The following is a 26,321-nucleotide window of genomic DNA, read 5'->3' as shown; positions in this document are numbered from 1 at the left end:
TATAAAATATATCACCCCTTCTGAGTCTTCCTGCAAAAGGTACCCACTCCCCACCATTTGCATCATCTCCCTAAGGGCTTCCTGAATTGAAGTGCATTTTTGCTCGATCAGTAGTCTATGGGACTACAGGCCCCAAGTTGTACAGTGCACAGCCTGCACAGCTGAATGCCGGACCTCTTGTGAACACTTTATGTTACTTAAGAAAGGTAATATAATAGATCACCAGCATGTTAACACCAACATGTTCATTTACTGCAGATCGGTCTCTGGTAGAAAACAGGGCCTGCTTTAAATGGCTTAGACACAGGACAGGCAAGCTTGGATGACAAGGGTCAGGAAGAAGATTTGAGGAGACGCCCAAACAAACGTGTCCATGCAGACACGCCGCCCGGTAGTGGAATGCTCCCGGGTGTCTGCGCCTGTACTTAGTTTTTTTTTTTTTTTTTAAGATTTTATTTTTTTATTTGACAGAGAGAGACACAGCGAGAGAGGGAACATAAGCAGGGGGAGTGGGAGAGGGAGAAGCAGGCTTCCCGCGGAGCAGGGAGCCCGATGCGGGGCTCGATCCCAGGACCCCGGGACCATGACCTGAGCCGAAGGCAGACGCTTAACGACTGAGCCACCCAGGCGCCCCGCCTGTACTTAGATTTGACATGAAATGCCCCAAGTGTCCTCTTGTGCCCCTCTGCCCTACCCACGCCCTCCACTTGCTTTTCTTTTGCTCAATAACAAAAGCAGAATGTAAGTGCTGCTTCAGGGATTTCTGAGTGCAGTCATTTGATTTCAACACAATTTCCAAAAATTCACAATCTGCCTCTACCAAAATCCTAGCATTAGCACATCCGCACCTGGACAGCCTCTGTGGTGCCAAATGATCCTAGTGGTGACCTCTGTGGAACCAGCCATGAAGGGGGCATGGCTGGACCACAGCTCCTCTTAAAAGGAAAACGTACCTCCCTGGAGACAAATAAGGGAATAGATGCTGTGCAGAGGTTCACGGGCTGGAAGGATGAAGTGGGCTGATGCTCTCAACCCCCCAACCACAGGGGCATGAGAAGGAGAAAGGAATGAGCAGTCTGGGGTGGGAAAGCTGTCCCTGAAGGAATCAGGGACCAGAACTCGGGGACAGGGGTGGAGACTAAGCCTTGTACATCTCATGACACCTCCTGGTCTGTGAACATGGGGGATGACACTGGGAACACCACTTAGCCTCCCTGAGCCAGTGGCCTCATCAGCAAAATGGGGCAGTATGTGCCTCACGAGGTTGTTCAGTGAATGTATGAAACGCCTGGCATACAGCAAAAGCTCAGTAGTTCTTTTTTTATATTTAAACTCAATTAGCCAACATATAGTACATCATCAGTTTCAGATGCACAACAATTCATCAGTTGCATTTAACACCCAAGGCTCATCACATCCCATGCTCTCCTTAATGTCCATCACCCAGTTACCCCGTCCCCCCACCCACCCACCTCCCCTCCTGCAACCCTCAGTTTGTTTCCCAGAGTTAAGAGTCTCTCATGGTTTGTCTCCCTTTCTCATGACTTGCCCTTCAGTTTTCCCCTCCCTTCCCCTATGATCCTCTGCGCTGCTTCCACATATGAGTGAAAACATATGATAATTGTCTTTCTCTGATTCACTTATTTCGCTCAGCATAGTTCTTAAAATGGGCTCCAGGTCTCCTTCACACAACTAATAATCATGTGTGTAGTACTCAAGGCTGTGTACTGAGTACTGCTCTATAGAGGGAGTCAGCCTGTGTCACATCCGCCCCTGAGGATGCTGGAAGAGGGTGTTTGAACTGAGCAACCTCTAGAATCCTCTACTCAGTGTCCGGGATATAAAATGTCAGCTCCGGTCCACTCAGAAGCCCCTGAGAGAACACTGACTTTTCCCTTCTTCTTCCAACAGGGCATTGACTCATGCATGAGATGTCCTTTCTGCTAACCGGCTTGGGAAAGCGAGAACAGTCGATACTTTTTTTTTTTTTTTTAAAGAAGTTGTTAAATAAAATGTTTCACTCTGAGACACAGTATAGCTTACAACCCAAAGAAGTGAGGTTTAAGACCAGGCATTTAAGTCGAAGGTACAGCGGGGAAAGGCTGGGGATTTTGTACGTGTTGGATGCCATTCTCCCACTGCTCACGTTAGGACTCAGGAAGTTCCCTTTGCCAAGTGCACAAACGAGGTGTATGAGGTTGGAGTTACCCACCTGGGAGCCATTGGCTGATGGAGTGGACAGGACTCAGAGCCATGAGGCTGTGTGGTAATCAGAGGGGAGATGTGAGGACCAAGCCGAGCAAGCAGAGTTGGTTTCTGTTCCTATATCCGAAATAACCTTAAATTGATACACTAACTTTAAGGTACCAGGCCATATACGTTGAAGAAAGAATACATTCAATTATATACATAAAATGATATATCCATAAAATATACATATGCATAGTCAGATACAAATACGTATATGTATATAGAGAGAAAGAGAGGCGAGGAGACATAAGCATAACAAATAACAGTGAGGAAGGAAAGATCACCTCTGGCAGAAGGATGCTGGGGCAACTTCTTGGGACTGGTAGCGTATGAGCAAGGCCTTGGGGGACCCAAAGGATTTCAGCAGACAGCAGGAAGGGAAAAGCAGAAGCAAAAATTTGATGTTGGGAGAGCGTAAGTCACATACAAAGAATGCACCGTAGGAGTCATGGAAAACAGACCAGAAAGCTAGGTGATGGTCAGATGAAGATGAATCCCGAGAACGCCAAGCAGTGTGGATTTGGTCTGGCCGCCACTGGAAAAGCTGCTAAACTGAGACCAGGGTGGTTATAGAGTCAGAGCCATGTGATAGCACAGCTACCAGCAGGGCTTCTAATCACTGTCAGGGAGTCATGGGGGAGCAGTAGGGAGGTGAGGGGCAGTCGGGAGGGCTCCAGACAGTGGCTTTTTACCAATCAGCACAGAAATCTTTTAGTGCATCAACCACTGATCTGGCCGTACCAGTGGACACCGGTCAATATCGGGCCTGTCAGCGGGCTCTCTAAACCCAGCCCCTTGGGCATATGTTTCAGTTTCCCCAAGATGACCTGTTTCATTAATGAATGGAAGCCTTTCTTCCCAGGCCCTTGGGTTTCATCTTTTTTTGTTCAACTCTCTTGTGAAATCTCCTTAATGAAGTTCATAGCAGGGAGTTGTGAAGTCCTTCCTTAGGTTGCAATTCTGCCGCCTTTTGCTTCCACAGTTCATATCCTGTGGTTGGGTATGGCCAGTGGGAATGCTAGTGACCATCCCTAGTTAGGGCTGAACTACAGAAGAGGGAGACCGTGGAACGGGAAGGAAGACATGAGTGCAAGCAACATTAGGGAGCAAGGATCCAATAGGATTTGGACCGAATGACAAGGGAAGACGAGGGGGAGAGAGAGAGAGCATTTCAAGGCACAGTTCAGCTATCAAGCTCAGGTAACTGGAATAAAAGGAGTAGCATTAATAGGATTAGGGAAGATGGGAGAATGAGCTGGGGTAGGGGGAAAAGGAAAAGGGAGATATCAAATTATTTTTAAACAAGTTAAGTTGGAGGCATCCAAATGGAAATACCAGCGGGCAGTTGGGAATGTGGAAGAGAGGTGGGAGAAGCTGTCAGAACCAGAGAGAAAGATTTGAAAGACGTTGGAATGAGAACCACAGGACTGGATTTGCACAGGAAAGAAGAAGCTGAGCAAGAGGCTGAAGATAGAACCTTGGGGAACCTGCTCACTTACGAGGCAGCAGGAAGAAGTGAAGGAAGAAGGAAGAAGAAGGGGCATGGTGAGGTGAAGAGGTAGGCAGAGCCTTGGCATGAAGGAAGTATGATGCTGAATGAATGACCGAGGCACCCAAAAAGAAGAACTGGATGGATATAATGTCCTTAATGGTTTTTGTTTGTTTGTTTTTTGTTAATTTTATTCAGACATAACTCACATATAATTAACCCATCTGCAGTACACTATTCAGCGGTTTCTAGTGTATTCCCAGAGTTATACAATCATCACCACAACCAATTTTGGACTCCAAAAAACCCTATACTCTTTATCCATCACATCCCAAAACACCATGCTCCCCATTGTAGGCAACTATAATCTATTTTCTGTTTCTATAGATTTGCCTCTTCTAGGCTTTCATATAAATGAAATCTTCAGTTACTGGTCTTTTCTGACTGCCTTCTTTCATTCACATAATGTCTTCAAAGTTCAACCATGTTGTAGCATGTATCAGTACTTCATTCCTTGTTATGGCCAAATAATATTCCATCGTGTAAATGTGCCACATTTTTTGTAGTCCATTCATCAGTTGATGGACATTTGTGTTGTTCCCAATTTTGGCTCTTACGAATCATGCCACTACCAACATTCCTGTACAAGTTTTTGTGTGCACATTTGTTTTCATTTATCTTGGGTATATACTTAGCAGTGGAATTGCTGGATCAAATGATAACTCTATTTTTAACTTTTTTAAGGAACTGCTAGTCTGTTTTCCAAAGTGACTGCACCATTTTACATTCCCACCCACCAGCAGTGTATAAAGGATTCCAATTTCTCCACATCCTCACCAACACTTGTTATTTTCATTTTTTTGTTTTGCTTTGTTTTTTTTTTAAATACTAGCCAACCTAGTGAATGTGATGTGGTATCTCGTTGTGGCTTTAATTTGCATTTTCTTAATGAAGAAATTATGTTGAGTATCTTATTGTATACTTACTGGCCATGCGTATGTCTTCTTTGGAGAAGAATCTATTCAGATCCTTTGCCTATTTTTTAAATTGGGTTACTTGTCTTCTATTATTGAGTTTTAGGAGTTCTTTAATATTCCAGATACAAGTCCCGTACCAGATATAGACTTGCAAATAATTTCTCCCATTCTGTGGGATGTCTTTTCACTTTCTTGATGGTGTCATCACAAGTTTTTGTTTTTGATGAAGCTCAATTGGTCTATTTTCACCCTTTGGTTGCTTGCACTTTTGGTGTCATATGTTAAGAATCCTTTGCCAAATCCAAGGTCATGAAGATTTACTGCTATGTTTTCTTCTAAGAGTTTTATAGTTTTAACTTTTACCTTTATGTATTTGATCCATTTTGAGTTAATATTTTATACAGTGTGAGGTAGGGGTCCAACTTCATCCTTTTGTGTGTTGATATCCCATTGTCTCAGTGCCATCTGCTGAGAAAACTATTCTTTTCCAATTGAATTATCTTGGCATCCTCCTCAAAATCAATTGCCCATAGATGTGAGGGCTTATTTATAAACTCTCAATTCTATTTTCTTAATGTTTTATGCTTGCCATCCTTGCACTAGTGAATATTTTTGTTTTTATGGTAGAGTACGAATATCTACTTCTTGACCTGTTGACCCAGGTCAGTGTCATTTCCCTTAGACAACTAGCTACCCTGCATCCAAACAATGCCTACCAAACCTACCTTGACAGCAGAAGTCACCAGGTTTTGGTTCAGTGCTATGTTTTACCCTTGGGCAAACCCTTGGCCAAACTATGTTTTACCCTTAGCCAAACTCTGATGAAGAGCTAAATGAGAACAAGGTAAAAGATAGGATGATAATATTTTACAGCAGTTCATTTCCATGGAGCAGGGCAAGTGGGGAGGAGGGAGGGAGAGAGGGAGAGCAAGAGAGAGGAAAAGGACTAGAAGGCACTGAGAAAAGGAGAAGGAATAAAGGATAGGACAATGGGGAAAAGAATTGAGGAAGAGAGCTTATTAAAGTTCTTGTCAATCACTTGGCTGAGGTGTGCCCACAAGCCAGCATTAGAGCGGGTGGTCAAAGTGCAGCCGTGGGCAGGAGACAGACTCTGCTCCCTGCTAGCAGCATTACCTGTGCAAGTAACTTAACCCCCCTTAGGCCCCCATCCTCTCATCTATCTGTTGAAGGGGATAGTAAGGAAACTGCTCTCAGAGGGAACCTGCAAAAATTAATCAAATTCATGCATGCTTCTCTTAGCCTAGGACCCAGCACAGGAGAAGTAACATGAGCTCAAAACTCATGCTACTTTAGCATGAAAGTTGAAGCGTCCCCACCTTATATCGTCACCAACCGCCTAAATCAGTGGTTCTCAAACTGTATGTATATTAGAATCTCCTGAAAGGCCTGTTAACAATTTGCTGGTGCTCATCTCTAGAGTTTCTGATTCAGCAGGTCCAGGCAGGCCTTGAGAATTTCCATCTCTCCAAAGTTTCCAGGTGATGCCAATGCTGTGGGTCTGAAGAACACACATTGAGAACCACTGGTCTGAATGCTTAAGGGTCAGGAAAACAAAATGCTACCCATTGGCATCTAAGATTGTCAAGTGCAAAGACTTTAAATAAAGGCCCTGATAGTCAGTCCCCGACACAGACACTGTGCACCATTTGAACCTCACTAATATCATCAAAAGGAAAAGTGACTTTAATTACAAATTCTGGAATGCAAGAACACGGTGAAGCCCAGCCGCCATTATGAAAGCATCTTTCACTTGAAGGGCAACCCCTCATTTGCTTCGTAAGGAAGAAATCTTGAGTGCCATGTAGCTGCACATGTGCGCAAAAAAACCCCAAGGAGTCAGGTTGTCTGTATTATAGCGTCCTGCTCACTGGCAATGCAGGTGTGAAACTGGAGCTGTCGAGAAAAGCTTCTTTATCACCAAAACCTCACAACAAAGCACACTAATAAAATAACGCTTGCCCATACGGGAAATGTGTAGTCTGCTGCCTTCTTGGGAGGGGCTATAAATAGCTCCTTGGAGAACGTTTTTCCATAATTAGCTTTTCACTTCAAGTGAACTATGTGTAATGAGTGATGTTCTTCCTGGGCAAAGTACGTGGTAGGTTATGTATGTGTTAGTATAGAAACAACTATTCAAATAGCATTTGAGCAGAAGTCAGAGAGTTCAAAAAAATAAGACAGAATTGGAAGCCACTTTGGAAAACGAACTGAAAATGCCCATTTAGGGTCTATGTGCTCTTACTAACAGATACATGTAAATGCAGTAAATTGCCTCTTCTTAGTTGTTACATGGGACATGAGCTGAGAACAGCTAAAGACAATGGCCACTTGCATGTCACCCCAGCTGTCTTTCTGCCCTGTTCTTAAAGCATGCTCCTCGCACTTGTTGGAGAAGCGCATGTCTCAACAGCTTGCCCGTGCCTTCATGAATGCCGCTAGAAGCAAACACCTTACAGAGCTGACGTGATTTCTTCTACGCTGTATGTGCTTTCGTTCTGACTCTCCAATTGCTTTGAAATCCTCTCTGCTAATTGCAGGAGCTGAAAAGCCCCTCCCATCCTTCTGGCACATTTACAGCTCACCCACATTTGCATCCCTAGAACCTTCCTCTCCATCCCCCCCTCCCTCCAGCTCCCAGAACCTGGTACACAAAAGACTTCTCTCTTCCATTCCAATTTTCTCCATGCTTCAAGGCCAGTGTTCCTTCCACATTTCACAGGCTCACCCAAGATGGCTGTTAGTTTAAGGTGGGGTGGTTTAAATATTCCCTGGGAACCCTCACGATTTGAGCTGAGTATTGCCCCAAGAAAACAATCTGGTTGCAACGAGAAAGGCTAACACCCCCAGCCACTACATTAACCAAGAAGGGTGACCAGAGGTACGGGTTTCCTCCCTTGGAGGGCACAGGGGGACCTACACTGGTCCCACTCTCATGGGCCAAGAGAGGGAGACTTGACCAGCACCCAAACTTTCCTTTTCCCCACAGAAGCTGGCTCTCTTTCCCAACCCATAGCCTAGAGCTGGTTTGAACATCACACGTTTATAAAAGGACACTCCCATCCCACTATCACCAAAGTCCAAACAGTGCCCTTGGCAGGGTGCCAATATACCAATAACACACATATTGACCCACTGACTTTATTTCCTTCTATGAATTGTCAGGACTGGGAGTTGCTCTTCTGCCAACTCTGATCCTTCATCCTGGAATGCTATTTCGAGCACTTGGAAGATAGCCCCACCTCAAGAATGGAATAAAGGTATTAATAACTAGGGGACCGAGAGGACCAGAGAAAACAGAGACAAGAGGCATGCAGGACGTAGCAGCACATGTGGTTTAGCATCACTTCCTTATCCCAGCAAGAGCTCCCGGAAAGTGGACGATGCCTCCAGTAGCTTTGTGTCGCATCCCGCATTGCTGACTGCTGGAGTGGGCGGGAGGGAGCGTGGGCTTGGCCGTCTTTGAGCCAGGATCAGACCCTGCTCTACCACATATGTGCCAAGTGACTGGGGCACCTTGAGCCTCTCTCAGTCAGATTCCCTATCTGTTACCTGGAAATCATAAATCATTTTTTTTACAGGGCCTTACGAAGACGAAATGAGGTAATGCAAATACCTGGCACGTAAGTATTAGATAAATGTTACCTTCTAGTTCTGCAAACATGATTTACTAAAATATATTTTTTAAAAACCTTCTTATGCAGACAATGGAATATTATTCAGTGCTAAAAAGATGTGAGCTATTGAGCTATGAAAAGACGTGGAGGAAACTCAACTGCTTTTTACTAAATGAAAGAAGCCAATCTGAAAGGCTACCTACTATGTGATTATATGACATTCTGGAAAAGGCAAAACTATGGAGACAGTAAAAAGATCAGTATCTGTCAGGGGTGAGTGGGGAGAGAAGGATGAGTAGGTGGAGCACAGAGGATTTTTAGGGCAGTGAAAAATACTCCTCTGTATGAGACCATAATGGTAGATGCAGGTCATTATACATTTGTTCAAATCCACTGAGTGTACAACTCCAAGAGTGAACCCTGATGTAAACTATGGACTTCGGGTGATAATGATGTGTCAGTGTAGGTTCACTGATTGTAACAAATGTCCCAATCTGTTGGAAGAGGGAGTCGGGCAATATACTCGAACTTGGTACTTTCTGACCAATTTTGTTGTGAACCTAAAACTACTCTAAAAAATTAAGGCTATTTTTTAAAAAGATTCTTTTTAGAAGAGAGATAAATAGGACCTAAAATCAAAATTTATTATTAGAGAAAATGTACATGAAGGGACTTCCTCAAGGGGCTTACCTATAAGGAAAGATTATTCTCAAGTGCCCATACTGTCAATAGTCTTACCATATCTTTTTCGTGTATGTGTGTGTCGTGTGTTCGTATGCATGCACATACACATGTACCATTTCCTCCTGTGGTCCCCAAAAGCAGTGCAATTAACTGGTGGGAACTGGCTGAGGCTTTGGGGCTTTGTCACCTCCAGACTCTTCCAGCCCACATTTCCTCCCCGGGTCCTCCACACCAGTTTTATAAGGAAATCTTACTTATTCTTGGGTTTGCCAACCACATGATCTAATAGGCACAGATGCCAAGTCTTCACCCTACCAGGCGGGCTGCACAAGGCCTTGATTGTCTCCTGGTAGCATCCTCAGGGCCCACAAGAGAGCCTGCTGCAGGGAACGAATCACCACCCTGCACTTCCACCCTGCGAAGCTTCAGCAGAACTGAAGTGTTCAAATTCTCACCTTGATTATTTCAATCACAAGGTGGACATTCTTGAATCTTCCTTCTATAGGTGTCCAGAAGCCCTGGCCTCTGAGTCATTCGGTCTCTGGTTACTGGGCTCTGAGCCCTCTTCTTCATCTTCATACTGACCCTACTTGCCCTTCTGTCTCAGTTGCAACACTTCTCTTCCCTAACATGATATTACCCTACTTGACGATGGCTGGTATTGTGTTTTCTTTTTCTTTTTCATCGGAAAGTGAAAACTGCTACTCAGAGTTAAGAATCCATAAAGGGGTTTCTGGGTGTCCAGAAAAGAAAGAAGGCCCTCTATCTTATGATTATTCAGAAAAACTGTGATGATGTCATTTGGCAAAGAACCCTGTCCTTGTTGTCTACCCTCAAGTTTCTGTTTCATTTACTGACTATACATACCTAACGTGGGTCCCAAGCCTTGAGCTAGTGCTGTAATTATTGGAATAGCCCACACATTCTTGCCTGTATGCAGCACTACATATGGACACCTATGGTGTGTGTATTTTGAGAATTTAATTGGATAAATGTTTTAAATTAGGACAGGCCACAGATTCAACTTTTACGATGGAAAAGAACTTCCAGTTAGATTGCAAAAACTGAATTGTTTCACTGATCTTCAAAGATTGATATAAGTGCAACTAAAAAATTTGACCCTCCCCTCCATAAATTTTGATTCTTTGAAAAATATCTGAGGTTCCTGGATACTCTATTGCAGCATTCAATGGGTAAAGCCATGTTCTTTTAAAGGACTAACTACATGAGACTTGAGAATTTCTCTAAATTGGCAATGTAGTTTTGAAATGGTTCTTTTGCTCCATGCTGCCTATTTTGAATAATATGTAGATTATGATCTATTTTGACTTTGTTATCTAATTGATGAAAAAGCCTAGCATCAATGTCACCTCCTCCAAGAAGCTCACCCCGATTCCTTCCTTTGAACCCGCATGGCATTTTGTTTCTGCCACTAGCCGTATTTGGCCTCATCTATATCCTTGCCTCTACCCTGTAAATCCTTCTTGTATAGAAAGTGCCATCAAGCTCCCCTTGCTCCCTCACAGGCCAAGCCCAGCCTGACTCATGGAAGCTGCCGATAAAAGGAATGAAACTGTCAAATGCATAGAATGAACAGGAGGTAAACTTTCCTCTTTGACTCTCTACATTTTGGGGGAAGGGCACATTCTTCTGAGGCCCCTGCTTGTGCTCTAGTCCTGATTGGGTTCTGTGCTGCAGACTGCACTTCCTGTTCTGCTCAGACAGATGTCCTACCTGGTAGGATTAACACCAGGAGACGAGATGGAGTCTGGAATGAGTGCTACAACTACATATACATCATCTCCATTATTAAGAGACAGAAACCACACATATGGTAGGATATCCTACTGGGCAACAGGTACAAACAGCAAAAACATTGGTTGCACTGCAGAATTATTTGATGCATTATTACTGTAGGTCATTCGTTTCCTAAAAGATCATTTAAGGATTGTTCAACTAGTTCCCAAAAGGGAGGAGGAGGGAGTTGGAATCTCTTTCAAAGCAAGAAAGGAAGGGAGGTGGCTTTCAAGTCGGCACTGAATCGGGTTAAAAGCACATAACTTTATCCTTCAGTAGATATTAGGACCATGCTTTAAGAGCAGGGCAAAACCTACTTGCCTGAAGAAAAACAAAGCAAAAAAAAAAAAAAAAATTTTTTTTTCCTTTTGGAAAGGGAGGACTTCAAAACCATGATGTGCCAAATGCCTCCTTCTCCTTGAAAAGCCCTCCAAGTCAGAAGCAAGCCTAACGGCTTCTCTTAGGATGCTCAAAGTTCCTTGCAGCTGATTATTTTTCAGGAGGAGAATTAGACAAAAATAATACAAGTGGGAAATAAAGAGAATGACCTACTTTACCGGGGGGGGGGGGGGGGGGGAAGGAGCTCTGTGTGAGCGTTTTGATCTAATTGACGGTGTGGGGTTGCATGCCCAAATAAGGCGCTGTTGGTCGGGTCTGCGCGGGAGAGGGCCTATCTTGAACTCGAGCGGGGAGAGGATAAAGCATAGGCCCTGGAACTGAGTGGGCAGCGAACCCCAGCACACTGGCCCGACTGGTGTTGAGAGGAAGTGCCCTAGCAGATTCCTTCTGGCCACAAAACCAAGTATGATAGAAAAAGACTGGCGGGGGCGCCTTCCCTTCCAGGGCTACCTGCTGGAATGTGCGAGGGACCGAGGGACCTCTGAAAAAGGCTGCTGGGTGCACAGCACTGCGCCAGGCGCTGTACTTAGGTGATGTTAGGGAAGAGATGACCTCTCGGGGGTAGGGGACCTCTCCCCTCCTTTGAGCTTCTCCCCAGGCGCCTCCACACGGTGGAGAGAAGTCTGCGAGCCCAGGGGAACCTGGTCACCGTTGTGGGACACAGGATCTCCCCTTTTCACCCCTCGCTGTCTCGGAGCCCCGCCGAGTAGGGGCTCAAATCACCGCTCCTGGCTCCAGGGACTATTTATGTGCGTCTGTCTCGGTTCGGCGTTTACTGCGGGAGCCTTGGTGAAAGCCTCCGTGTTTGCTCGCGCGCGCCGCTCCAGCTTCTCCTTTTCTTGGATTCTCGCCTGTCTCCTCCCACAGAGGAAAAAAAAAAAGGTCACGTATGTTTGGAAAAATATGTAGGTCAGTGGAACATTTCCTGCACTGGTGCAAAAGGAGTGGAGGGCAGCGGGGGAGGGGAGGGAAAAGCAGAGCGGAGCTCCGAGGGCGCGCTCCTGGCCATAGCCCCCCACCCCACGTGCTTCTGCCTGGGGCGGGGGGGGGGGGTCAATTAGCCGGTTCCTTTCCATCCTTGACCCATTTTCCGGACCGGCTATGTTCGCCTTGGAAGCAACACCGTTTATTCCTCCCCAGCAGGCGCTGCGGTGCTCCCCGGAACAGCGCTCGCCAGCTTTCTCCCCCAACCCCAGTGTCCCAACTGCCCCCTCCCTCCCCGCCCGGCCGCCACCGCTCATTGAGAAATCGCAGTGGTCTGAGCGCAGAGACGCGCCCTGTGTCCGGCCTCTGTCTCCGCGCGCAGACCTGCCCCGCTAGGACGGCGTGGAGGGGACGACAGTCGTGTGCTCGTCCCCCTCTCGCCCCATCGCACGGGACAGCGGGGTGGCAGCGGGCACGGTGAGGGTGTCTGCACTAGGCAGGGGAGGAAGATTCCCTGCCACCCCCGGCGACAACTTTAACGGGACTTCGGCTGGCAGCCCCGCGTCCGCCTACCTCCCCTCTCGGCCCGTTCACCTCTAAGCACACACACCCCCCACCCTCACCCCGCGTCCAGTCCTGACCCCGCGCCCCAGGCCGGACTTCGCCGCGCGTCCCTGGCAGCCCAGCAGAGGCGGCGACGGCTTCGGGCGCGCGGATGTCTGCGTCGCCCAGAGGAGCTGGGGGTCCGGGGGGGGGGTCGCAGGATGCGAGTCCTAGGCTGGGTCGGGGCCAAGGCCCGGCGTGTGACCAGAAGAGACCCGGCAGCGGGAGTGGAGGGAAGGAGGAGGAGGAGAGGGAGGAGGAGGAGAGGGAGGAGGAGGAGGAGGAGGAGGAGGAGGAGGGAGGAGGGAAGAGGGAAGAGGGAGGAGGGAGGAGGGAGGGGGAGGAGGAAGAGGCGGCGGCGTCTCTCCCCACCGGCTCTGCGTGCGGAAGAGTTTGCCGCGCGAGCAGCCGGCCTCCCGCAGGAGCCGAGGGACCCGCGCGGCGGCGGCCGGGAAGCAGCGGCCGCGTAGCTCGGAGACCCGCAGCCGCGGTGGCGGCGGCGGCGCCGGCGGCGGCGGCGGCGGCAGCGAGAACAGCGCCTCCCGCCGCCGCCCGGGAGGAGCTCGCCGCGCCCGCTCGCTGCCTCGGCTCCCAGCGGCGGCGGCGGCGGCGGCGGCGGCGGGAGGCGCGTCTTCCCGGCCCAGTCCGCGTCCGGCCCCGCGGGGTCGCCCCGGCCAGCTCCGAGGTAAGGGGCCGCGCCCGGGGATGCAGGGGGCCCGGGGTGGGAGTCCGTGCGCGCGGGGTCGCGGGACTCGGTCACCTGCTAGCCGGCGCCGTGGACGCGCGGGGCCGAAGGGGCGCTCAGACACGGGGCTGCGCGGTGCGGGGGTCAGGGGCGCAGGATGGTGGGGCCCCACCCCCACCGCGGGTCCCGCCGCCCGGGACAGCGCGTCTTGTAGGACTGCAGCGGCGGCGGGGTTGGTGTGCTCCGTGGGCGTCTCGCCATAGGAAGCGGGGGACGAGGCACCCCGAACCTCAGGATTTGGGGGAGCTCAGAGGGTACCGTCGGGGTGGCTAGAGGCCGTGCCCAGGTGGCAGCCTGGAGGGTTGCCCTGTAGCCTCTCTGAGCCCCATCTCTCGCCTTCGCGAAGAGTGGGGAGCCCTGGGGAGTGCGGCGTGCGCGCCCCGGGCCCGCGATCTCTCCGGGTCCCTAGGTCGGATTTGGTTCCGGGCCCGACTGGGTACCCAGTCTGCCCCCTGCACGTTTAGAGAACGCGGAGCCTGGCTCTTCGCTTCGCCTGGCCACCGCTCCCCAGGTTGGATGCCAGCGTGTTGTTTTGATAGGAGGTGTGCCCCTTCCCCGGGCAGAGGAGGGAGGCGCACCTTTGACCTTTCTATAGAGTTGCGCAGGGTCGTTAACCCGGGGCGTAGGGACAGGTGCCGAGCGGCTAAATTAAAAACTAACCCCGCTCCTCTGCCTGCCACTCCTTAACTGCTCAAGGTAAGAAAGTTTGTTTTCAGCCCTGTGATTCATAAATAATTAGTAACCAGTTTTGTAGATTAAGCAAGATGGAAACCTTAAAAATACGCACTTACAGAAAGTCTAAAAACTACCATGGTTGTATCCGGGAAGCTTTAGTTCAGGAAGTTAAAAGCCCCGGGATTCAACAGGTGTTCAGAAGGGGTCCGAGAGGGGAAAACCCTACCTGTTTGTCTTTACTACCTGCTGCTTTATTATCGTGCCCCAAATTCATTAAGTTGGTTGGCCTGTTTCTTTACAGGTAAAATATTGCGTGGTTATTAATTAGCAGAGACGAACTGGTCATTTGTGATCGTTTAGAACCCGAACCTTTTCCTTAATAGGAGGGTTTTCCCTGTTTGGACTTTCCAGATAATTAGCTCGAAAGCAGTTCCTGGCAAGGTGTAGCTCTGTCCACACCTCTGTCTATCTAACACTAATTTAGTACCTGACCAGTGAACTGACCAACTAATTATGGCTTGCATTAAAGCAGAGCTGCCCTTCTTGGGTGGGAAGTGACAGTTCAAAATTCAAGGGCAAGTACTAGGTCTTTCTGCCACAACGATTTCCTTAAAGGGAAAGTTTGGCAAAAATAACCCCAAAATGGGGGTGCCTGGGTGGCTCAGTCGCCAGGCATCTGCCTGCAGCTCAGGTCATGATCTCAGGGTCCGGGGATGGAGCCCAACCTTGGGTTCCTAGCTCAGCGGGGAGTCTGCTTCTCCCTCTCCCTCCTCCCCTGCTCGTTCTCTCTCCCTCTCTCTCTCTCTCTCAAATAAATAAAACCGTAAAAAAATAACCCCAAAATGTATTTTAAAATAACCCCCGAATAAATATCATGTTTAAAGGCGTTATTCTGACTAGGGCCACTATTTTTGCAAAAGCAAAAAAATAATAAAATTTTAAAATCTGTGTTTCATTACACAGCTAAACCAGGACCCATAGAAGTATTGGCATTTCTCAGCAGTCTTCTTAAACATTTAGTTAGAAATAAAGTGTGCAACATAAAGACATTCAATACTTGTCTTCCATCTCCCAGATAGATGGGGAGTGTGGCTTAAAAGAATTGTAAATGTGCTGCTTTTAGCCATTTTTGTCTGGGAAATCAATGCCTCTATTTATTTGCTGATCTGTCCAACTGTGCGCGACCATAGAATTGGTTTTATTCTTACTATTCCCCAGAGTGACTCCTGTAGAGATGAGAGAAGGGACTTATTCTGGAGGAAATATGTTATTAATAAAACGTTACCCCCTAAAGAGTTAAACGTGCCAAGAAAAGAACCAAGTGAGGCTTTACTAATTAGTGTGATGAAAAGAAATTCCCTGATTACGATGAGAGTGATTAGATGGTGACTAAAGAATTCATCTTTATGTAGAAAATAACGATTGTTTTTAAGCACATTTGGTTGTTTTAAGAGTTTGGGTCCTTTTTACTGTTTCTGGCTGTTTAATAATGAAAATGATAAAAATAATGAAAATGGTAAAAATAATGAAAATAGTAAAAAAAAAAAAGACCCACATTATGTGATGTCTGTCATTATTAAGTTGAATTAATCTTATTTTTTGAACCATCTTTCTTAACTCTTGGTAATCTTTATAACTGGCTCTTTATCCTGCTGCTTGATTTCAGGTTACAAATTCAAAATTAGTGATTTGTTCAGATTAAAATAATACTGCATGCACATAGCTTTTATATGATCATCTGTATCTGTTAATTTTTTTGAAGTCTTGTTTTGAACCTTAAGAACCCAAAGGGCTAAGTCCTTTTTCCTAATTTTTCAAACAAGTATGTATCTTGTTCTTCACGTGAAAAAGTCAGTTTTTTCATTGTGATCAGGACACTGATTGTCCCATGCTGATCCCATGTAAGCAGTGACATCTCTTTCCCAAGAGAGGTCAAATTACAAGGTGTTGAAAATAGCCCAGTGACTCAGTATACTTGGCTGCTTCACACCAGAAGTTTAATTGGCTGCATCATAGAAGCATCTAATTGAGTTTCACATTTAAATAGTGGAAATGATACTTGATGCATTATTTGCTTACACAAATGTTAATTAGCATGTTCCTGATCTTCATTCTATTTGTAGCAAAGATGGGAGGTCAGGGCCTGCCACACTCATATTCCCCACCGCATCTCATCCCTCTGAGGCCTTGTTCATAATAGATGCTCAGTAAAGAGGTGTAGGCAATGAGCTGAATTGTTGATGAGAGTTATCTAAAGGTTAGAAATTTGTGAATGCTAATGGAGTACTTAACTATGAGTAACTCAGGTTTAAATCTGATGATGATTAATAGTACCTTAGAGAACTAAATAAGCACTTATTAAATGTGAACATTTGTTAAAAAGAATTTCTAAATGCAGTCATTAGCTAAGACACTACTGTTGCTCACTGAATTCTTTGACATTGGGGACCAGTGGGCATTGCAAGCGAAGTGTCGTCTCTGAGGTAGAGTTCCCTCAACGATCACCTGAACTTCTGTGGGTCATAAAACAATGTGTGGTTTCCATCTGATGATGCAGAATAGAAAGGAGAGAGCTTAGCTTCTACACTGGTGTGAGAAAAACAGTGTATTAAACAAGGTGGAAGGTGCCAAACATCATGTCTCAAACTTTACAGTGCATGTGATTTCCTGGGGATCTTGTTAAATGTACATGCTGACTCAGCACATCCAGGTTGGGAGCCGAGATTCCGCATTTCTCACAAGCTGCCAAGTCCTCCTGATGCTGTGAAACACCAGCAAAGTTCTGGAATACACTTAATTCAATTCAGCCTATGTTTACTGAGCACCTACTACATGGTAGGCCCAAGTGATAGAAAAATAAAGAATATGGGTCCTCTCTGCCCCCAAGGAGCTGACCAGGAAGAGAGAGAGAGATTCTTTCTAGACTGAAAATGAGGTCATGGACCAGAGAAGGGCCCAGGAAAGGAGATTTTCTGGTAGGGCTTCCACATTGCTGACCTTGACCTCTAGCAAGTCTTCCTTGAATGGAAAGCTTTGTGATCTGGCAGAAAATAAAATGCAGGTCTTGAAGTCAGACAGACCTGGGGTAGCTACTGGTACTCTGCTCGGCTACTGTGTGACTTGGAGCAACTTTTTTTAATCTCTTTGAGCCTCAGTGTCCTGGTCAGAAAAATAGTGGGAATAATGCTTCCCTGGTCAAGTTGGTAGGATTACCAGTAAAGGACCAGTGTTAGGTATAACAAAAGTGATTGTTTTTATTCTTGTCGATGGGAAAGAGGGGGCTGTAGGCAAGAGGAAGAAGAGGTTCCTAAAATATTTTCCCATGTAGCTCACCAGTTAGAGATTTGATGTGGTTAACCAATACCCCAAGGTGAGCAGCAGAGAACCAGGCGAGGGCTGGAGGGTGGGCAGCTGTGGAGGTTCATCAGATGCAAAACAACTTTTCGGAGCATGCACATCTCCACTCTTCTCCTGCAGGGCCCTGGCTTCTGGTCAACCGTGGTGAAACCCTTCTAGCAATATATTTATTTACCTGAGGCTGTTCATGGTGCTTAGTCGGTAGGTCCCATTGATCAAGACAACTGGTGGGGGTGCCTTGGTAGCTCAGTCGTTTGGGCGTCTGTCTTCAGCTCAGGTCATGATCTCAGGGTCCTGGGATCAAGCCCCATGTTGGGCTCCCTGCTCAGCCGGGGGCCTGCTTCTCGCTCTTCCTCTGCCCTCCGCCCCACCTCCCACTTGTGCTCATTCTCTCTCTCTCTCTATCTCAAATAAGTAAATAAAATCTTAAAAAAAAAAAAAAGACCAGCTGGTGTTCATGCAGTCAGTCACTCCTTCAAAATATGGTTCAGAGGGAAGGGCCAGTACCTTTCCTCTTTGAGGGGCACTGGTGCCTTCCCTGGTAAGGCACTTTTACGAAGGATTAAGCCATCAGCGAATCCTTTTCAGTTTGGATGAGTTACCTGAAATTAGTGCAGGGTGTGTCAGAATTCATCAGGCAGACGTTTTATACTTTATGCTCTGAGCTGATTGTTTCCTCTTGACATCTGGGAAAGATGGATATTCTAAGGCAGTGGTCTCTATCACCGTGATCTTAGGGGGGGTAATCTGGGAATCTGGATGACCCTCAAAATACTTCAACATTGCTCTCTATTTTATACAAATACATATATACATATATATTAGATTTGTATATATTAAATATATAGATATAGATACGATAGAGTTCCATTTATTATTTGCAAAGGAGATTTTGCTGCTACCATTCCCGCTCCATGTCTCCCTGCCTAAAATAAACCTTGCAAACCAAGTTATAAGAGAATGCCAATGGTCATTTGATGTGTGGGGGAAGGAAAGGTAGAAGAAAGATTGGGGCCAAGGCAGTCCTTCGGAGGTGGAGGGGTAACAAGGGAGAGAAAGGAGGGCAACAAGCATGAGAGCACCCAGAATGGAGGTCAGGGCAGTGGCAGGGCCAGAGGGTGAGAGGTGGGAGCCAGGGACCCACCTTTGTGGACTGCTGCCTTGCAGAAGGCCAGGAGGATTTTTTTCCTGGGTCTTTGAGAGTCATCTGGACTTCAGTAGACCCAAGCCCATCTAAAGAAAGGCAAATGATAGAGCTGAGCAGCCTCATTCTTCCCCTCTTCTGAACCAAAAAATGGCACTGCACAATTTCGCAAAGGATATTTGGGCCCCTTGAAAGTCAAACTACAGAGAACAAGAGAACATTTTTAAAATTATTATTTTTTAGTTATAAAAGTATATGTAACTTTCGGAAAACATAGAAAAAAGTGAAGATCGCAAAGATCGCTTGCAATCTCAAGGTGTATTTCCTTTCGGGCTTTTCTCTATGCATTAAATGTTTTCGTAACGTTAGACTTTTCAGAAAATATAATCTCAGGGCGTCTGGCTGGCTCAGTTAAGTATCTGCCTTTGGCTCAGGTCATGATCTCGGGATCCGGGGATCCCCTTGAGCCCCAAGTTGGCTTGGAGTTAGCTCAGCAGGGAGTCTGCTTCTCCCTCTCCCCCCTCTCAAATAAATAAATTAATTAAATATTTAAAAATATGTGTATAATCTCGTAAAAGTTTCACATAATCTAGCCATCTCTAGTAAAAAGCTCCCCTTCACAGTCTGTGCCCTACAAGAGTCATTCCTCTTTTTGTGCCTGGCAGAAACCTGGTTTTGCTCTAGTGTCTACCATGCTCCCGTGTGTCTCAGGGGTAAATCCTGATTGGCCAAAGCTACCCTGGGTGGGCCTGCTGTCCTTGCCAGTGATTGGCTCAGTGCGAGCATGTGGACTTCGTCCTGACCAATAAAGCATGAGGGTGGGGCCCTGGGAAGCTTCCTTGGCGGTTCAAGTGAGGCAAGAGGCGGAAGCAACCATTTTCTTCTTCTGGCCACGCAGTGCCTGTAAGTGGGGCCGCCGTCAGCCACCAGAGCAGGCTAGGGAATGCAGAGGTGAAGAATTGGCCTCCATAGTGCCTTTGACCTTCTGAATTAGCCAGCAAGGAGTCTCTGCTTTGGGCTGTTTGGGAGATCCTGAAACCTTCCTGACCACTTAAAGCAGGTCAAGTTAGGTTTTTGTTAGCTGTTGCCAAAAGCATCCTAACAAACACACCCCATACAGAGCTCTCCACGCTTCTCAGGAGATGAACCATCGGGGTGTAGTCTGCTAGTTATTTTCCCGTGCATTTACATATATACCCATATATGTATGTTTTCTTTTTAAACTAACAACTTATTCCATGCATTTTATGTAGCGACTTTTTTGGGGGGTCATTTCTTATAGCTACTTCATTCTTTTTAAAGGCTACGTAGTCATACTCAGAAGTATAATTTATTTAACCCATTGTTAAACATTTATTGTGCTGTTTCCACTTCCTTACTCTTATAGGCCATGTTGTCTTAACTTCCCCTTGTCTGTATGTCTTCAAGTACAGTCCAGATTTTTCTAATTCAGGGATTACTAGGAGGGGATTCCTGAGTAAAGGGGCACATCTGTTGGATGGATAGATGCTACCAAATGGATGACTCCAATCGCTGTGCCCATGCCCTTCCCACCCACCCACCCATGTCTGAACCAGCACCACCCATTACCAGTCTCTTGAATCTCTTTTATGCATTTTCACATGCCTGACATCATACCATTTATAGTTTTCCATTCTGGTTGGTCGCCTTAATCTGAACATAGGCATTTCCCCATGTCATTAAACATTTCATGTAAACATAATTTTAATGGCTGCATGATAGTTCATGATGATCATTTTTGGAGCGTTCCGGTGGTTTGTGAGGACACGAGAGAATATTTGATATTTGAAAAAGTAAGTAGACATCATCAACCTTGCAATCATCTGGAAAGAGTCCTAAAAATGGTATTAGGAAACATACCCTTCTATGATCTCTTTCCAAGAAAACTCTGAGGACATGGCCTTCTAAACCCTTCTCATCCAGTCAGACAGCAGGCTGCCCCAAGCGTTTCTAAGAAGTTTTACTCTTTCTGGGATCTGTAGAGTTTACACCCTGACAGATATTCATTCTCTGAATATACAGGAGTCACTTAAACAAATACTTTGTGAGGGGTGCTTGGGTGGCACAGTCGGTTAAGCATCCAGCTCTTGGTTTGAGCTCAGGTCGTGATCTCAGGGTCATGAGATTGAGGCCTGCATCGGGCTCCGCGCTCAGTGCAGAGTCTTCTTGAGAGTCTCTCTCCCTCTGCCCCTCCTGCTCATGCTCTCTCTCTCTCAAATAAATAAATAAGTCTTTAGGGGCACCTGGGTGGCTCAGTCAGTTAAGTGACTGCCTTTGGCTCAGGTCATGGTCCCGGGGTCCTGCTCAGCGGGGAGACTGCTTCTCCCTCTCCTCACCGCTCATGTTCTCTGTTGCTATCTCTGTCTCTCTCTCTCTCAAATAAATAAAGTCTTTTAATAAATAATTATTTAATAAATAAATAATAATTTTAATAAATAAATAAGTAAATCTCTAAAAAACACTTTGTGCATTGCCTGACACGTAGCTGAAATGTGAGTTTGTTGCAGTCTTTGAAATCTTCCAATTCTGCCAAAGAAGACAGGAAAGCAAATGGGATAGATGGAGCTCATAAAAGATTTTCATTACATTTTTTTTTTCTCCTTAATTCAGAGAAGAGGATCTAATGTTCCCAGGAATGGGATAATTCCATTTCCAGTCTGGGGTCTGATCATTGGTCCTCTTTGTGGGGCTACAGTCCCCTTGGGTTAGTTTCACTAAGAGCCCATTGTAGTGAGATTCGGATTTGTTGTTAGTGCTTGGAAAAGTCCAGTATTTTTTTTCAATTTCAGAACTACCTTCCATTTTCCATTGTTCTGTTTTGCAAGGCTAAGGCCTCTTTAGAAATAGGCAGCGTGACAGGTGTAAACATTGCAGTGCATGTGCTCAGCCTGCCTACTGACACAGTGGGGGCGGGGGGGAGCTGGAGAAGCGGTTCTGAGGAGGTGGCTGGGGGACAGGGAAGAGCCCATCCAGATTGCCTGTTTGCCACATCGACACCTTCCTCTGTGCCGTCTGTGAAAGACACAGCCTGCAGTGCAGTCCCTGCATAAGATGCCTGCTCTTCTGAAGACCACGACCCAGTGAAACGGAGGAAAACTTTAAAACCCCAGGTTTGGGATGTGTGTGTGGTTGGGGTGGGTGCAGGCCTGTCATGTGGGATGTTACCAAGAACGATCACAGTGCAGGTCCGGGCTATCAGTTCATCTCAAGACCCAAAACAGACATCATTGCTGAGCTCGCCAAGGCTTCCATGATCAAGGGGGATTTTATTTGTATTGCTTCTCCTCCTCTCTGCTTCACAGTGATTGTCAGAGAGAGAGATGCAGGCGCAAAAGATTCGCGTGGCAGTTTTGAAGAGGTTTTATGATCTCTCAAGTTAGAGAACTTGTTTCTATTTCTAATCATGTGTAGCCCTTGGCTGATGATCATCTCTTGGATTTCTGGCACAGGACAGACTGATTTCATTGGAGGTAAGAAAGCTGCTTGTTTCGGAGCTGCTTCCGGGACTTTGCCACAACACTTGCGCTCTTGGCCTCTGTCTCTATCCTGAGTGGTCAGGTGGCCTCCTCATTCCTCCGGGTCCTGGGATCATGGGAGCACTTGTCACACTTGTCGTCGCAGAAGCATTTCTGGAATTGATGGCTCACTCCCACCCACCAGGTTTACCCACCAAAGGAGCTGGAGCTGGGTGTTTGCAGATGGCAGGGGGGAGAGACACAGCTCATAAAAAACCCTCTATCCTTGGACTTTCTTCTTTTTTTTTTTTTTTAAAGATTTTATTTATTTATTTGACAGAGAGAGACAGTGAGAGAGGGAACACAGGCAGGGGGAGTGGGAGAGGGAGAAGCAGGCTTCCCGCCAAGCAGGGAGCCCGATATGGGGCTCAATCCCAGGACCCTGGGATCATGACCTGAGCCGAAGGCAGACGCTTAACGACTGAACCACCCAGGCGCCCCTCTTCTTCACTTTCGTCTGATGAGGAAAGCCACCACTTTTGGAGATTACGTCTGGGGGAGCACAGAACCCCTCGACTTAGAGCTATACTTGGCCTTGATGAAAACAGCCCCCTCCCCTGCATTATGCATCCCATTCTTCCCCCTTCTTTGCTGTCATTCACCACCACCCCTGCCAAGCAAGCCGACTCTTAGCTCCTGGCGCCCTGCGTCCCTCACCTGCTCTCGAGTGAGCCATGGGGTCTGGTCTGGCAGCGGCCCCAGCTGCCGCTCTCTGTCGGTCTGGTCTTGCTTGGACACAGCCACCAGAATCACTGCCCCTGTCCATATGTGTGCGTGCCATTCTCACGGCCAGGCTGGGCTCAGGCCGGGCTGTGAGCCCCCCTGAGCCCCTGGCACCTCCTGTGGGGGCAGGCGCCTAGGTATGTGAACAGGTGCACACCTGTTCCTGTTCCGGGCTGCCCCACGACAGATGCGACCCGCTCGACAGTGTCTAAGGAAGCGCAACGGCGCCCCGCTCCCTCCACGGGGCCTCAGAGCAACTTGCGTCTGGCTCCCCACTGGGGACAGCTCCTCCGTGATCCTGGCCCCTGAGTTCTCTAGAAACCTGCTCCAGACACTCGCCTGGGAGGTTTCCTGGCTCTTCCTGCCCTGGCACTTGTTTGCTCCTCCTCAGCCAGGGCCCGCGGCCGGGGCCACACAGCTCCGGAGGCACCGTTCGTTCCCCCGTGTGCCGCCGAAGCAACCGTGCTGGGCGGCCGGGGGGCTGGCTCCGGTTTGTGCCACACGCATGTGGACTCGAGCTGTCTGGGGCATGCAGAGTGATGCGGCGGGAAGAATCTGGGACCCTTCCAACTGTCCGGTGGGTTTCTTCTGTCTTTCATCTCCCGGGACTGGGCCAGGGGCAGTCTCTCCGCACACACGGGACTGTTGCAGCTAACCCGCTGCAGAGACCTGCGTTGGCCCCTTACTGGCAAAGACCCAGGAGAGAGTGGCTGTGCCTAATGAAGGAGACATCATGCTTAAATTTTTATTTATTTTAATCTTTTTTTTTTTTTTAAAGATTTTATTTATTTATTTGAGACAGAGAGAATGAGAGACAGAGAGCATGAGAGGGAGAAGCAGACTCCCTGCCGAGCAGGGAGCCCGATGCGGGACTCGACCCCGGGACTCCAGGATCATGACCCGAGCCAAAGGCAGTCGCTTAACCAACTGAGCCACCCAGGCGCCCCTATTTTAATCTTTTAAAAGATTTTATTTATGTATTTGACACAGAGAGAGAGAGAGCTAGCACACAAGCAGGGGGAGCAGCAGAGGGAGATGGAGAAGCAGACTCCCTGCTGAGCAGGGAGCCTGATGCGGGGCTCCATCCCAGGACCCTGAGAGCTTGCTTAAAATTGTAAAAGAAGAACAATTCTTTTTGTGTTCCCAGTGTCTATGAAGGTATGCCGTGTTTGCATGAGTTAGCTGTTCCGTGTGGCCAGCCCTTTAACCCATATGGACAGAATCTCCTGTTTCTGTCTTGCCGTGTGTCCGAGTACGTAGCTCTATTAAGCAGCAGAGTCTCATTTCTCAGTTTGTGCTACTGGGGGTGGTATCATTAGGATGAACTTACTTGAGGCTATTTTTGTGTCTTCTCGCAGCTTGCGTTCGGCAGCTCTTGTGTATCTCGTTTATATGAGCTACCTATAAAAACACTCAGCCTTTTCCTCCAGCGTGGCAGCATTGACCCATGACCTGACTTTAAAGCATAGCGTGTGGGCGCCTGGGTGGCTCAGTCGGTTAAGCGACTGCCTTCGGCTCGGGTCATGATCCTGGAGTCCCGGGATCGAGTCCCGCATCGGGCTCCCTGCTCGGCACGGGGTCTGCTTCTCCCTCTGACCCTCTTCCCTCTCGTGCTCTCTGTCTCTCATTCTCTCTCTCTCAAATAAATAAATAAAATCTTTAAAAAAAAAAAAAAAAGGAGCCCTGGTTCCTTTTAGAAAAAATAAATAAATAAATAAAGCATAGCGTGTGAGGGGCCGTCACCGTAGGGGCTGGCAGCATCTTAAGGGGTTTGACGAAGATAGCTTGTGGCCTGTAGTAGGAAGCCTTGGCACCCTGACATGGTCACCATAGCCAAGTGACCTTGGCGAGTCACAGACACACCAAAACTGAGTCCCTTCATCTGTAAAAGGGAGGTATTAATACTAAACATGAAAATCAAGAGGCGAGGCTGTCCATTACAGTGAAAAGTAGTGGTGCTATTTTTATCACTCGCTGCTGGGACTAGCTCATCCCTCAGACTCCCCACACACCACCATTTCCACCAGTAAACCCCAGCCTCAAGGTGATGTCTTTTTGAATGAAGTGCTTGCCTTTTTCCAACAAGGTACATGCTAGCAATTAAAGACACAATATATCCCAGTGTTCTCTTGAAAGCTAACGTCATGGGAAAAAGTGAAATACCCAAACTATAGAAGCCAAACACTTACCGTGTCTTGGCAGATGCTTGGGGTTGCACGCTTTGCTTTCAAAAGCTTTTGCCATTTATGAGAACAAAGTAGCCTGATAACTTTTTGTGTCTGAAAATTCAATCTAAATCAAATAGACTTCGTGTATTCCCATGGATTCTGAGATTTTATGGCATGTATGGGGCTTCTCACCACCGTAAGTGTGACATGTGCTATTTCTTATGACCTCTTGTTTTTTCTAAAGAGGGTTGGCCTGCAGAATTAGGGCTCAGCTCTGACCAAACTGGAAAGATCCTGTTACTTTCCTCCTATGTCACAATCCCCTAAGGAACAAGAAACACCTGACTTTCAATGGAAACAGGAGTTTACTCTTTGGATTGGACATACACACACCCTGATTCTGGTTAACAAGTCACTTTTGAGAAGGAAAGGATCTACAGTGGACAGTGTCCCCCTTTTTTGTGTCCCCCTAAAATTCATATGTTGAAACGCTAATCCCAATGTGATGGTATTAAGAGGTTGAGCCTTTGGGAGGTGATTAGGTCATGAGGGTGGAGTCCTCATGGATGGGGGTAGTGTCCTGATAAGAGGCCGGATAGCTGGCTACCCCTGTCTCTGCTATGTGAGCACATGAGAGCAGGCCCCCCTCTGCAACCAGGAAGAAGATCCTCACCAAAACTGACTGTGCCGGCACTCTGTTCTCCGACTTCCAGCCTCTAGAACTGTGGGACATAAATGTGTGCTGTTTAAACCACTCGGTCTATGGTAACTTTTTACAGTAGCCAGAACAGATGAAGACAGGACCTCAGTGATCATCCAGAACAGCATGGCTCATGTTTTCCAGATGAAAATGAGAGGCTCCGAAAACCAAGGGGCCTTTCCCTGCTCCCAGAACTCGCAGCTCCTGCAGCCAGGCAGGCCTGCTGACCCATTCCAGAAGGTTCAGGACTTCCCTTTTCTCTGCTGAGACCGGAGCATGTTGCCTCTGAGGCTGGAACACAGCCACGCTGCAAGAATGAGCCTCCCCCTGGCCTCAGCCAGCGCACTCAGCGCCCAGAAATCCTGGGAGGGAACACTGCAGTCCAACCGGCCAGCATCCCCCGCCCCCCCATTGTCTTATCTCGCTCCGTGTGCTGCACAGCTGCTCTCTGACATGAGCACAGTAAGATAAGGAAGCCAGCGTCCTGGGGCAACTGGGAACAGGGAGAAACAAGC

At 47.4% G+C, this 26,321-nt stretch overlaps 1 protein-coding gene across 2 annotated transcripts in view; it reads left to right on the top strand.

Moving 5' to 3' along the window:
* Nucleotides 1–8,325: 8,325 nt before the first annotated feature.
* Nucleotides 8,326–26,321, top strand: part of NPAS2 (neuronal PAS domain protein 2) — a 156,156-nt gene continuing 138,160 nt past the window's right edge. The window contains exon 1 of one of the 2 annotated variants that reach the window (XM_081833411.1): nucleotides 8,326–8,357. In XM_081833411.1, the coding sequence (XP_081689537.1) occupies nucleotides 8,341–8,357 (17 nt within the window). In that variant the 5' untranslated portion in view covers nucleotides 8,326–8,340. Of the gene's footprint in view, nucleotides 8,358–13,137; nucleotides 13,444–26,321 lie in introns of those variants that run through there. The other variant, XM_081833412.1, reaches the window with a different exon arrangement.

This window comes from Leptonychotes weddellii, chromosome 10, assembly GCF_054177405.1.
Source record: "Leptonychotes weddellii isolate Sample4059 chromosome 10, ASM5417740v2, whole genome shotgun sequence".
NCBI lineage: Eukaryota > Metazoa > Chordata > Mammalia > Carnivora > Phocidae > Leptonychotes > Leptonychotes weddellii.
Note: the sequence above shows the minus strand (reverse complement) of the source record. Positions and strands in the feature narration are given on the sequence as shown.